The sequence below is a fragment of the Leptopilina boulardi genome, unplaced genomic scaffold (assembly GCF_019393585.1).
Source record: "Leptopilina boulardi isolate dan_hultmark-lab unplaced genomic scaffold, ZJU_Lbou_2.1 LbouV2_392, whole genome shotgun sequence".
NCBI classification, from domain to species: domain Eukaryota; kingdom Metazoa; phylum Arthropoda; class Insecta; order Hymenoptera; family Figitidae; genus Leptopilina; species Leptopilina boulardi.
This window is the reverse complement of record NW_026137965.1, coordinates 3,151,045-3,165,622: the sequence shown is the minus strand read 5'-3', so window position 1 is coordinate 3,165,622 and position 14,578 is coordinate 3,151,045. Positions and strand designations below refer to the sequence as shown.

The window sequence follows — 14,578 nt, the reverse complement described above, 5'->3', positions numbered from 1 at the left end:
TATCTACAACAGATGGCTATACTTAACTTTGCCTTTTTGAATATTTTATCATTTTTTAAATGTAATTTTGCAAAATTTTATATTTCATATTTAAAAAGTTGACATTTAAAAAATGTTAATTTACATACACTATTTGGTGATTCAAAAAAGAGAAATGAAAGAAAAAATTAAAAATAATAAATGTAATATAAAAAAAGGACAAGAAAGTGTGGTTTTGAACCCATTATCCTTTTATAATTTCGAAATATAATATAACAACGAAAGTTTCAGTTCTCAGAAAAGAGGTCAGAATTATTATATAATAATTTCCATAATTTTTTTTTTTTATTATTATACAACAATAGTTGCCCATTATGTTTCGAATTACAAAAAAAGAAACAAAAATAAAGTTTATATAAATCACATTAAAAAAAAATTTAATACACTAAAAATAGAAATGACAAATTTCTTTTTGTATTATTACAAAATGTCATTTTTTTTGTCATGAAATAAAAAAAAAACAATTTTATCAATAAAGATGTCATTAGAATTATTAAAATAAATTAATGCAAGAAACAATTTTGAAATCATTCAAAAAGTATTTCTATTATTTAAATTTCATTAAAATTGATCTTGATTCCTTTCTTCTAAAAGAATCTTGATTAATTTTTAGTAGTTTATAAGAATTTTGAAATTTTGAAATTCAAACGTACGTTTTAAAATTTAAATTTAAAAATATTACCGCCTTTTCATTTGTCAACGTGGCAACACTGCGTTGTGGTTTTACTTTGACCTTGCGCACGTGAGTTGTCCACGTCGCGTCAAACTGTTTACATTAAATTGACATATTCATTTTTTATAAAGGATCATCAGTTATTTGGCAAAAATGAAGGACTGGATTGAATATTTTAAAAATATTCCTACCCATATGGTAAGTTTATTTACTATTCTCCAGTGAAATAATTGTATTTTTCATTTTTCAATGACAACTGTCATTTTGTTTTTATAGGTTAGTTTTCACCGTATGTCTCGATTTTTTATTCTATTATTAATTGAAAATAGAACTATTTTTGTATCTTTTTATCTATTTTTAACAATTTCGTACCTAATTAATTATATTAATTCATTTTTTTTCATTTTTGTTTATTACATTTTTTATGAACAATAATGAAAATTACAGTAGTAAACGTGTTAGATTTTTTTCGGAGCAATCTTGAAATGGAATAATAGTTTTTTATGTTGTTTTACTGTTTTTTAATATTTTTTTTTACTCTCTTTTGTATTTTATTGATTGTTTCAAATTTAAATTCGTCTATTTTGTTTAGTTTTAAAATTACTTTTTATGTTTTAAAAGGGCTATTAAACGATTCAATTTTAGTTTTGTGAAATATAAAAAAAATTGTAGTTACATTTTATTGTTTTATTTCTTTTGTTAAATTTATTCGATAATTATTTTCACAGGATTATGAAGGTCAAGCGAGGGCCGAAAAATACTTTAGGATTATCATCACACTTTTTGGGGTAAATATAAAATTTAATTATAATAATAATTATAATTAGTACAATTATTATTATTTTTATTATATTATACAGTTAATAATTATTATAAAAAAAATTTATATAAACATTAACTGTTTAATAAAAATTTTTATATAATAAAATATTGAATCCTATTCAATTAAAACTGATTATACAATAAATGATCAAATCTTTGATTCACACTTTTATGTAATAAAACATATAATTAAGTAGTGTAAAAAATTTTAATCGAGATTTTTTTACTTTGAAAAATAATACATAACGTATACTTCTTTTTTAAATAATAAAATAATTATTTAAAAAAATAATAAATAAAAATAATAAACTTTTCTTTTTTTTTTTTTAATCAGATGATTGGATTTGTTTGGGGATTCGTTGTTCAACAATATTCACAAACAATTTACATACTCGGTGCTGGTTTTCTATTGGCGGCAATTATTACAATTCCACCGTGGCCCATGTACAGAAGAAAACCATTGGATTGGCAAAAACCACAAAGCGAAACATCGACCAAAGTTAAGAAGAAGAAATAATTTCAATCTGAGGAATATATGCAAAAAAAAAGTCTAATGCAATTTTAATTGTTCTCGAAACATTTTTTTCTATCATATCTTCTATTCTAAAACATTGATTTCATTGACAATTTTTTTTTTGTGTTTAATTTTCAGTGAAATTGTTTAATGTTCCACAAATGTGTTTTTTTTACATTCAATGAAATTTGTGTTTTTATCTGTGATGAAACTTTTTTTTTTTGAAATAATTTTCAACGTACCATTTTGCAGGTGACGTTAATAATTAATAAATTAATAATTATTAAAATTATCTTTTTAATAATTGTTTTTGCAAAAAAAAAAGGAAAAGTTTTCGATTTCTTTCAACTTTTTGTTTTTAACATTCAACGAGACAGCACAATTAACATTCCAGCAAAGAATTCACGATTGGAATCAACGATAATTGCAAAATGGAATTCAATTCAATGACTGAATGATAATTGGATTTATAAATCGAGAGCATTTAATTTTGCTCGTATCAAAATCATTCCAATTTGTAAAGTTTTTGACAAAAAAAAAGAAGATTTTATACAACATAATATATATATATATCCTTTTTTTCATAAAGATGTGAAAATAAATATTAAATATCAAATTTGTTGTTAATTTAATTTGTTTTTTAGAGTAGAAAGTGAATGAAATTTCTGAATTATAAAAAAAGATTCGTAGGAAAAATTAAATTTTAGATAAAAATCTTTTTATGTAACTTGATATAATATTGAAAATTAAAAATTCGCAAAGCTATTAAAAAAAAGATGATCGTTGCAACAATTAGTTATAAAAAAAAGACTCACACCTCTTCTTGGATTGAATCCAATACGTGCGTGACTTTCTTTGACTGATTTCTTTATATTTTTTTCAGCAGAGCACTCGGTTGAATGCGCATTCCTCTATTTAAAAAAAAGAAAAAATAAATAAAATATATACTATTTCAATACTTTCACCCATTGGGGCACAAATTCAATATATATGAAAGAAAATATCTGAATTTTTGAAGAGGGCACAAAATAATATATGTAATAGAAGTCATTGGCCCACCTATATGGGTAATGTGAGCGCATTTCTGGTACACTATTAAAGTTATTATGATTACGAAACACTTTCTCCCTTTATAACTGATACCTTGGGACGCATGTAAAAATGTAATACTTCCTGTTGCACCACTTTTAAACATATTAAAGATGTCGACTTTACTATTATGGGGGTCAACATAAACGACGCCCCAATGTACAAGTCCATGGTCGTATAATTATGCAACAGTTGACGAATTATTTTTTTTTTTCATCATTTTTATTCGCGTAGGAAAAAAATAATTATAAATAATTCTGCAATTCTTTATACGGGTGCACTTCCGAAAACCCCCCCCTTCCGATTTTAATGAAACTTGGTATACTTACGTAATTTCATGCGCTGATCACGAAAATGATAGTGAAAATTACCGCAAATTTCATTTTTATGGTGAAAACCATAAAAAACACCATAAAATTATGGTTTTTTGCGTTTAACTCGTAAAAAACGCAAAATTAAAAAAAATCGTTCTTACAAAAGTTGTAGAGCTTCTAAAAATGAAAATTTTATGTCCTATACATTTTTTACCAAAAGTCATTAGTTTTCGAGAAAAATGCAGAAACATGAAAAGCACACTACAAAAATTACTAATACCACGAAACTGGAATTCCTATAAAGATAGTTTTGAGAGATCGCACATTAAATTTGATTCGTTTGAATATTATATTATTATGATATTATATTATATTATACATATATTATGTATATATATATATATATCACATTCTTAATGGTACTGAAAGGTACGGAACCCACCCCGACCCCCCTCCTCCAAGATGTCTTCCCCCCCTCCCCCCCTGGAAGTAGCCCTGCACAGCAAAGAATGCAGAGGCGGGCGAAGCCCGCCTTCCCTAGTATCGTTGCTCTCTTTCAAAACAGACAGTCAAATTCACATTCTTAATGGTACTGAAAGGTACGGAACCCACCCCGACCCCCCTCCTCCAAGATGTCTTCCCCCCTCCCCCCCTGGAAGTAGCCCTGCACAGCAAAGAATGCAGAGGCGGGCGAAGCCCGCCTTCCCTAGTATCGTTGCTCTCTTTCAAAACAGACAGTCAAATTCACATTCTTAATGGTACTGGAAGGTACGAAACCTACCCCGACCCCCCTCCTCCAAGATGTCTTCCCCTAAAAGTTCTTTTGGAAATAGCCCTGCACAGCAAAGAGTAGAAGGTTTTTTATTAAAAGATATTGTCCGTCACATAAGACATCTGCCTCTTGTGGATAATAGCTAGAAGTTGGTAATTTTCACCGTTTTTAAATATTTTGCATTTTTCTCGAAAACTAATGACTTTTGGTAAAAAATGTATAGGACATAAAATGTTCATTTTTAGAAGCTCTACAACTTTTGTAAGAACGATTTTTTTTAATTTTGCGTTTTTTACGAGTTAAACGCAAAAAACCATAATTTTATGGTGTTTTTTATGGTTTTCACCATAAAAATGAAATTTGCGGTAATTTTCACTATCATTTTCGTGATCAGCGCATGAAATTACGTAAGTATACCAAGTTTCATTAAAATCTGAAGGGGGGGGTTTTCGGAAGTTTATCCCTTTATACTTCAATTATTATTATGTCTCTATTTTCTTTTTTTTTTTTTTTTGTTTTTACATTCCACGAACGATTTCTCTAAATCGAGCAAAAATTATGTTGTCAAGGAAGCTATTATTTGTTGAAAAAAAAAAATTATTTTTTAAAATTAAATTATTTTTCAAAACTAAATTATGTTTTAAAATTAAATTATTTTTCAGAACGTTTTAAAATTAAATTTTTGTAAATTTAAAAAAGAAATTTTTTAATTTTTTTTTTGTTTTTTAAATTCTGTTATTTTTTTTTTGAAAAAAAAAATAGTAATAAAAACTGTGAAAAATTTGTAAAAGTAGAAAAATGCAAAAGGAAAAAAAATAGCAAAAAAAAAACGTTTTTTTTTTGCTTCGATACATTTATTTATGTGCACCTATACGTTGATTATGCTTATAATCTGGATTATAAAAACGAAATTTCTCCTATATATTTTACGCTCTATATTTTTATAATATGTTCGTAAGTTTTGAACCATAAAACTCTGGGATTCCCTCAATGAGCGATTACGTGATTTTTATATGAGAAGCTACGCAATATTTTTAGAATTCAATTTATCTGTCATTATTAACTTTTTAATTAACTTGTTTATTTTTTTTTATATACTTATTACAACAAAATTTTTTTAAATCAATTTTTCTTTTTTTTTTTATTAAAATAGAAATTTAATTTTTCATTACAATTTTATGTCAAATTAGAAGGAAAAAAATTTCTTTTTTCTGAAATTTGGAGAAAGCTTTATATTTTCAAATTTTCTTCAATATTAAATGAACGAAAAAATTATAATTGAAAATAATTTAATTGATTATCTGTATAATTAAAAAATTTTATTTTCGACCATTTCAAATATATTTTAGAAAAATTAATTTTTATTTTTTTATTTATAGAATCTTCCTCAAAATTTTGCAAGGATATCATCAAACAATTTTTAAAGGACGACGATAAAGACAAAAATCGATACTAATTGAGGATAAAAAATAAAATAAAATAAACAAAATAACTAAAATAAAAAATAAATAAATAATAAAAAATAACTAAAATTAACAAAAATTAAATAAATAAATAATAAAATAATAATTCCAAAATTCAATTTTAAAATTCGTAACAGAAAATTTTTCTTTTTTTAATCAAAAAAAATTCCTTCCAAAAGTTCGAAGCATTCAAAAAACTTAAATTCAAAAATCTCACTCTCGACAATTTCTAATGTATTATTTAGAATAAATTTAAATTTTCGTTTCCTAAATTGCAAATTTAATTTCACTTTATTGTGTCATCTATAAATAGAAATGTAAAGCACACACCCATTAGTTTTGAAATTGTTAACTAGATCACACACGGGTCACCAAAAAAAAAAAAAAAAAAAAAAAAAAAATGAAAAAAAACCCCTAAATCTACACGACACGCACATAAAATCGATTATTTGCAAACTAATAAAGAAATAAATTTTTTTTTTTTTTTTGAAAATTGAAAATCAAAAAAAATAACAATGCTATCTTCTATGTATATTTCTCTTATAATACGTGAAATGCGACTGGTTCTCAAGTTGAAACCACGTGGAGTTTGTAACCCATATACGTAACATAAACGTACATTGACTTCCTTCTTCGCATTTTACATAACACATATATAGTAACGCTCCCACCCCTTTTACTTTATACATTTTGGCATCGGATAGTCCTTTATAAACACATCGCTGACCGCTAAAGACAGAACTGTATCAGCGTTCGGGAAACGAATCACTAAAATACTCCAACCATGCACTCTCACACCATTACTGTGAGTAATTTTTTTTTTTGCATTTTCATTATTTTTTAAAATTTGTAAAAAAAATTCGCGGGTTTTTTTTCAAAATTTTTTTTTTCAAATACAGTGAAACCTCCTTTTAGTGAATCTCAATTTTTTGTTTATTTATTTTATTTACTATTTTTCTAGATTATTTATTTATTATTTTTAATTTATTTATTTATTATTTTTATTTTATTTCATTTTTATTAAAAAAAAAATAAACAAAATAAATTATTTTATTATTTATTTTGCAAAAATTGCATTGCAATTACATTGCCCGTAAATTACAAATAAATTAATTAATTTTGTAAATTATAAATTTTAATTATTTAAAATTATTAATTAATTTAATTATTATTAATTTAAAATTATTTTTACAGGATAATTTATCATTAATAATAGTCCTGTAAATTTCTTTCAATGATTGGAATTTTTAAACAAATTGCAAATTGTAAAAAAAAAATAGTAGAAATTTTTTTTTTCAATTATCAGAGGTTTTACTGTATTTAAAATTATTGTTTACCAAAAAGTGTTTATATTTAATTCGGGAGTGTTTTTTTTTCAAAAAAAGATAGTGGACCAAATTTATCACTTGACACACGTAAAGAAAATTGTGTTAAAAATATTTTAATACTCTTTTTAAAAAATAATAACAATTTACAAATTTTTGACGAAAAACAAAATTTTCTTGATTCCAGTAATAATTTACTTGAGTATCATAAATATTAATTTGAACCAAATAATTCTTTTTCACTGTATTATCAATAATATTATTATTTATTATTTGCTTATTTATATAATTAGTAATAGTTAAATCAAAAATTATTATTATTATTATTATTATTATTAATTAATTAATAATAATAATAATATATAAACTATTTTATTTTACAAAAATTACACTTAAAAAAATTTAAAAATTATAATTATCATTTTTAAGCTGTAGGTTGTTTAAATTTTATTTTTTATAATTTATTATTTTTCGTTTATATAAAAATTATAAAAAAAATTGAATTTTTTTAAAAAAGTATTATTAAAAAAATCAAATTAAAAAGGATTTAATAATAAAAATCCTAGAGCAGATTTTATTGAATCTAAGAATATTTTTTAAAAATCAAAATATTCTAGTTTTCATACGGGAAAAATATCTTTTTTTTTTTTAAATATTGTTCAAGAAAATTTCCTTTAAAGTAAACAATATTTTATTAAGCAGATTTTTTACTTCCCTCGTAAAAAAAATTATTTTTATTATTATTATTATTATTATTATTAATGTTGTAACTAAAAAATAAATAAATAGAAACAAATGAAGGAGACAAAAAGCAAAGAAACTGGTTTTATAAATTAATAAATTTTTGTTGTGTGTCTAATTACCGAAGAAATTAATTAATTATAATTTGGAGGATAAGAAATAGTACGCAGTGAAAAAAAAAATTATAAAATTTATTCAAGTTTTAAATAATAATAAATTAAATAAATAATAAAGTAAAATAAATAAATAATAAATTGAACATTTACTTTTATATTTCAATTTGAAAGAAAGAATTATTGATAAAATAATAAAATAAATAAATAAATAAATAATAATAATAATAATAAAAATAAAATAAATAAATTTTAGTTTCTTTTTGAAATTTTTTCAAAATTATTTTTCTAAATTTCGAAAACATTAAAAAAAAAAACCAGGAAAAAAAGTTCCATACGAGACTTTTTATTACCTTTGAATTTATTTTCAAAATACAAATACAAGCAATAATTATAAAAAAAAACTTATTGACTTGAGTAAAATTTAATAACTCATTTCTTTCACTGCACGTAATGTGCATTATAAATAAGAATAGAGATATTAAATATTATATAACTGTTTTCTAAAAAAAAATTTTTTTTTTTTTTTTTAAAAAAGAAGTCTTTTGTGTAATACACTTGAAAAATTTTTGATGACCATCGTCAAAGAAAGTCGTTACACACATAATTTCTTTTTTTTAATTTAATTAAAAATGAAATAGAGAGTTCACGAAATAAATAATAATGATCTGTGAAAAATATAATATAAAATATACGGAAGAAAAATTTGTTCTACTTATTATAGTAAATAAATTTTCATGCCTCAATGAATCATCCAAGACATACGGAAATGAACTTATACCTGTTTAACTTCCTGAATATATGTTTGACGTACAGCATCATTATTACACTTTACATTTTCACTTATATCACTTTATAATGTATGTATATGCGCACACATAACTCAATCGGAACCAATAATATATATATAATTATAATCTAATCAATTCAACGAGTACAAAATTATATATTATATATAAATTTAAAAAAAAATTAAAATTAAAAAAAAAATAAATTAACATTACCTAATGTCAATTTTTTAAATTATTTATTTATTTATTTAAGAATTTTTACGGTCTATAATTAACATTAATGTTAATTTTTTTTATAAATTATTTATTTATTTAAAAATGTTTACAGGCTATAATTTAAAAAAATAGATATAGTTTATTAATTAAAAAATAAATAAAGCCTTTTTTTAGATATTGAAAAAAAATATAATAAATAAAAAATATTTTCCATAAATAATTTCTGCATAATTCTCATTGAATAAAAAATAATAAAGTAAATTATTTATTCCATGTACAATAAAAATAATAAGAATAAAAATAATAATAATAATGATAATAATAATAATAATAATAATAATAATAATAATAATATAATAATAATAAAAAATTAATAATAAATAAATACATTAGTAAATAAATAAATAATAACAAATTGATAAATATACTTCCAATATTTAGATTAGGAAAGATAATTTCAATTAATGGATGCATAGAATGAAAGTGAGAAGAAAACTTTCAATTTTCATTTGCACTTAAAAGTCAATTATTTATATATTTTATTTGATATTTCCATATCACAATTTACTTATAAAAGTATCATTAAGAAAGATTTTTAATTTCACGAATTACATTTAATATTCCTTGCCCCTTGTACTGAATAAATAAAATAAAAAACAAAATAATCAATAACAAATAACATTAAATTTAAAACAGAAAAAAAAATTTGTTATAGAAATGAGAAATTTAATATATTGACTTATTGACAGTGGGAAAGTTTCATAAAAAATAATTTTAATTAAAAAATGTTAAAGATATGCTTTCATAAAAATATAATAAATAATATACTTTTTTTTTTGTTATAATAATTGTATTTTTACTATTAAGTATTTTTTATATTAATTATTTATTTATTTCGAACATATACGGTTTTCAAATAAACCCTTTCGTAATTATTTTTATTATAAATTATTTTATTATTAATCATTGTTATTTTTTTTATTTTTGTTTATTATTATTTTTAATAACTAATAATATTTTCAATGTTAATTTGTTTCCGGTGTATTTTTCAATAAATAAATTTTAATAAAAAATTATTAAAATTTTTTTTTCAATAATGGTAAATAATTAAGAAATTAAGATTTTTTTTCATGAGATATTGAAAGATATTTTGGGAGAAAAAAAAATGATAATAGAGAAATTGAAAAATTGTTGTGCATTGAAATTAACACTGACAGACTGTTAAGACAACTTGTATAACAAGTGACAAACTGCATCGTGCAATTCGTGATTCATTATAAATTCACTGTCACGTTTCAGTTGATCGTGTTTGGAATTATTGCTGCAGCAACTGCTGCTCCATCACCAGATGGACACAGTCATCATCAGTAAGTAATCACTTTCATCAGCGCAATATTTATTTCAATTAATCGTATCTATTTTAATGAAATAATAAATAAAAATTAATTAATTAACAAAAACTAAACTAACTAAAATCCAATTAACAAAATTTATTTAAGTAATTAATGTTTTTAAATTACTTAACTAAATTTTGTAAATTAATTAATTAGTTTTTATTAATTAATTTTAATTTAATTTATAGCTATCGATTAATTTTACTAATAATTAGTATTATTAATTATAAATTATCAAGTTTACTTAATGAACTAATTATTTAGTAATTAATTTTCATATTTAGTAGTAATTAATTACCTTATTTAGTAGTAATTAGTTTCCTTATTTATTAGTAATTCATTACCAATTATAGTAGGAATTAATTTCCTAATTTATTAGTAATTATGTAATTATCAAATGTATTAGTAATTAATTACCAAAGTAATTAGTAATAAATTACCTACTTTATTAGTAATTAATTAAAAAATGTATTATCAATTAACTAACTTATTTTATTAATTATTAATTAACTATTTATTACCTAGTAATTAATTAACTAATTTATTACCAATTATTTAATTAATTTTTCACTAAATAATTAACTAATTTATAGGTAATTAACTAACTAATTTATTAGTAATTAATTTCCTAATTTATTAGTAATTAATTATCAAGTGCATTAGTAATTAATTACCAAAGTGTAATTAGTAATAAATTACCTACTTTATTAGTAATTAATTAAAAAATTTATTATCAATTAACTAACTTATTTTATTAATTATTAATTAACTATTTATTACCTAGTAATTAATTAACTAATTTATTACCAATTATTTAATTAATTTTTCACCAATTAATTAACTAATTTATAGGTAATTAACTAACTAATTTATTAGTAATTAATTTCCTAATTTATTAGTAATTAATTATCAAGTGCATTAGTAATTAATTACCAAAGTGTAATTAGTAATAAATTACCTACTTTATTAGTAATTAATTAAAAAATTTATTATCAATTAACTAACTTATTTTATTAATTATTAATTAACTATTTATTACCTAGTAATTAATTAACTAATTTATTACCAATTATTTAATTAATTTTTCACCAATTAATTAACTAATTTATTACCAATTATTTAATTAATTTTTCACCAATTAATTAACTAATTTATAGGTAATTAACTAACTAATTTATTAGTAATTAATTACCAATTATATTAGTAATTAATTTTTTTAATTTATTAGTAATTAATTATCTAATGAATTAGTAATTAATTACCAAAGTAATTAGTAATAAATTACCTACTTTATTAGTAATTAATTAAAAAATTTATTATTAATTAACTAACTTATTTTATTAATAATTAATTAAATATTTATTACCTAGTAATTAATTAACTAATTTATTACCAATTATTTAATAAATTTTTCACCAATTATTTAACTAATTTATAGGTAATTAACTAACTAATTTTTTAATAATTAATTAAATATTTATATAAACTTGTTTTAAGAATACAAAATAAATAATAAAAAATATATTTTTATTATAAATCGATGTAAATAAATTATTTAAAAAAAAAATATCAAAGAAAATTAACGAAAAAATAATTTTTTTTTAGCGTGAAAATTCACGTGCCCTATCATGTGCACACGGTCCATCATCATCATGTGAAAAAAATTCCCTATCCAGTTCATCATGTTGAAAAGGTTCATGTACCCGTTCATGTACCAGTTCATCATGTTGAAAAGGTTCACGTTCCAGTACCATACAAAGTAGTCGAAAAAGAATACGTGCCTGTTCCAATTCACGAAAAACACGAGATTCCAGAACACCATGGATCCCATGGAGGATGGTGGGATTGAGACTGATCTTTCTCAAAAATAAAAATAAAAAAAGATTTATACCAAAAGTAAGTATTTTTTTTTTTTTTTAAATTTACTTTTAAATATATTATAAAAATTAATGATATATTGTTTTTTTTTTAATTAACATTATTAAATTATAATTTTTATTGTTACAAAAAACTTTATTAATAATAATTATTAATTACTAAAAAATTATTTATTAATCATTTTTTATCGTAAAAAACCTAAATTAATTAATTATTTTTTATAGCTATTGAAAAATTATTAGTATTCATCATTGTTTTATTGTCACTAAAAGCATTAATTAATTAACATTTTTTTATTGTTACTAAAAAAATTATTAATTAATAAGTTTTTATTGTTACTAAAAAAATTATTAATTACACCCAGAGAAATGATTTATTTGAATCAAATAAAATATATTTGAATTAAATAAACAAATATTTGTCTCAGAGCCTACTAACTTATTTATTTGGCGTAAATAAAAATTTTATTTGTTAGAAATAAATTTTTCTTTGGATCAAATAAATTTTTTATTTAAATGAAATAAAATATATTTGCAACAAATAAATGAGTTAGTAGGCTCGGAGAAAAATATCCCATTTCTCTGAGTGTAATAAGTTTTTATTGTTAGTAAAAAATTAATAATTAATAAGTTTTTATTGTTATTAAAAAATTATTAATTAATGATAATTTTTCTATTTAAAAAAAAAAATATATTTCGATTTGTGTAATATTCTAATTGAAATGGACCGGTATTGGTTTTTTATCCACATTTCCCCCCCACCCCTTTTTTCTACCATAGATACTGAGTCTTGTAATATTAGTATACTTTTCGACTTTCCCTTTTGTATTCTCTTCCGGTGAACAATTTTTATCCATTTACACATATACTTAAATTGAATATACACAACTCTTCCCAAGTGAGTCATATCACGATATACATGATGCTTCGCGCGAGGTATTTTCAAGCGAAAGGAAGTTACTTTATGCAAAAAAAGAAAAAAAAAATTATCCACAAATCACGAAAGCGAATTTTTATATTTTCAAATACAATATTATGTATATTCAATAGCGATAAATAAGAATTTTTAATTATTTCCGAATTTTTATTACATAAGTACAAATTATAAATAATTAGTAATTAATTAATTATTTAATTATTATTTATTTATTTAATTAATTATTTAAGAGTACAGTTGAACCTTGACAAAACGAGAGTCCCATTAACAGAGAAAAAAGGGTTACAAAAAAAAAACTAAAAAAGAGTTTTCATTTATTAAAAATTTTTCCCATTTGCAGAAAATTTTACATTTAAAAATGATAAGAGTAAATCTCGTTTATAGAGGCGTCTCACTTATCCAGGTTTGACTGTACGTAATTTTGAAAAATGAAAATATAAAAAATTACCGACCTAGAAATCTACCTTACCGATTGATGGTAAGACATTTTTTTTTTGTAAAATGAAAATATAAAAAATTGCCGACATAGAAATCTATCTAACCGACTGATGGTACAAATTATGAATAATTATTAATAAATTAATTATTTAATTATTATTTATTTATTTAATTATTTAAGAGTACAGTTGAACCTTGACAAAACGAGAGTCCCATTAACAGAGAAAAAAGGGTTACAAAAAAAAAACTAAAAAAGGGTTTTCATTTATTAAAAATTTTTCCCATTTGCAGAAAATTTTACAATTAAAAATGATAAGAGTAAATCTCGTTTATAGAGGCGTCTCACTTATCCAGGTTTGACTGTACGTAATTTTTTTTTTTTTTTTTTTTTAATTGAGAAATATTTACGAATTTTAAAAATAATAAAATTACTTTTACTTTTTTTGTACTTTTTGGTATTATTAAAAAAAGTATAAACTAAAAAATAAAAAATTTAAATAATAATTATTTGAAATTTTTAGGTGATTCGTTCTCAAAAAAAAGTCTTGCCAACAAGATGAAAAATATTGCAACTTCAAAGAAATTTTCAAAAATCCAGTCAAAACCTCAAAAAAAAAAAAAATTAAAAAAAAATAAAAACAAGGTGATAAAAATCGTCCGCAGCTAAGATATAGTATTAATTAAGAATTTAATTATAAGTCACGATGATGCACGAATGATTAATTCGTAAACAAATTCACTGATTATTAAATAATTGTACATATGAATTTATATACCTATATAAGTTTTATGTTTATTTATAAATATATACATATTTATATATAAATATAAAATTTATTTTTGCATGCATAGATTATATAAATAAAGCACTCTTTTTTATAAAAAAAAATATATTTCTTAATTACCTATCACTATTATTATTATTACTATTAAAAAAATTGCAAATATATATTATATATAAATATAAAAATATATATAAAAAAATATATTAAAAATATAATATAAAAATAATGGAAAAAATTTATATAATATATAAAATTATATAATACAAAAATTTATA

General features: G+C 21.0%; 2 protein-coding genes across 2 annotated transcripts; both read left to right on the top strand.

Annotated features, from left to right (window-relative positions):
* The first annotated feature begins 746 nt into the window (after positions 1-746).
* LOC127288572 (signal peptidase complex subunit 1) lies at positions 747-2,664 on the top strand. Its single transcript, XM_051316107.1, has 3 exons — positions 747-910; positions 1,441-1,500; positions 1,869-2,664. The coding sequence occupies exons 1-3, from the start codon at positions 866-868 to the stop codon at positions 2,049-2,051; spliced, it is 288 nt and encodes a 95-aa protein (XP_051172064.1). The 5' UTR covers positions 747-865; the 3' UTR covers positions 2,052-2,664.
* Positions 2,665-6,397: 3,733 nt separating this feature from the next.
* On the top strand, positions 6,398-14,407 carry LOC127288503 (histidine-rich glycoprotein-like). Its single transcript, XM_051315985.1, has 4 exons — positions 6,398-6,491; positions 10,172-10,239; positions 11,872-12,162; positions 14,040-14,407. Exons 1-3 carry the CDS (start codon positions 6,471-6,473, stop codon positions 12,113-12,115), a joined length of 333 nt encoding a protein of 110 aa, XP_051171942.1. The 5' UTR covers positions 6,398-6,470; the 3' UTR covers positions 12,116-12,162; positions 14,040-14,407.
* The last annotated feature ends 171 nt before the right edge of the window (positions 14,408-14,578 follow it).

Excerpts from the sequence above, each read along its gene's own strand:
- LOC127288503 (XM_051315985.1), top strand. The coding sequence starts at position 6,471 with ATGCACTCTCACACCATTACT. Across the intron at positions 6,492-10,171 it reads TGCACTCTCACACCATTACT|TTGATCGTGTTTGGAATTAT; the intron begins GTGAGTAATTTT and ends GTCACGTTTCAG. Across the intron at positions 10,240-11,871 it reads GATGGACACAGTCATCATCA|CGTGAAAATTCACGTGCCCT; the intron begins GTAAGTAATCAC and ends ATTTTTTTTTAG.
- LOC127288572 (XM_051316107.1), top strand. The coding sequence starts at position 866 with ATGAAGGACTGGATTGAATATTTTAAAAATATTCCTACCCATATG. Across the intron at positions 911-1,440 it reads AAAATATTCCTACCCATATG|GATTATGAAGGTCAAGCGAG; the intron begins GTAAGTTTATTT and ends TTATTTTCACAG. Across the intron at positions 1,501-1,868 it reads TTATCATCACACTTTTTGGG|ATGATTGGATTTGTTTGGGG; the intron begins GTAAATATAAAA and ends TTTTTTAATCAG.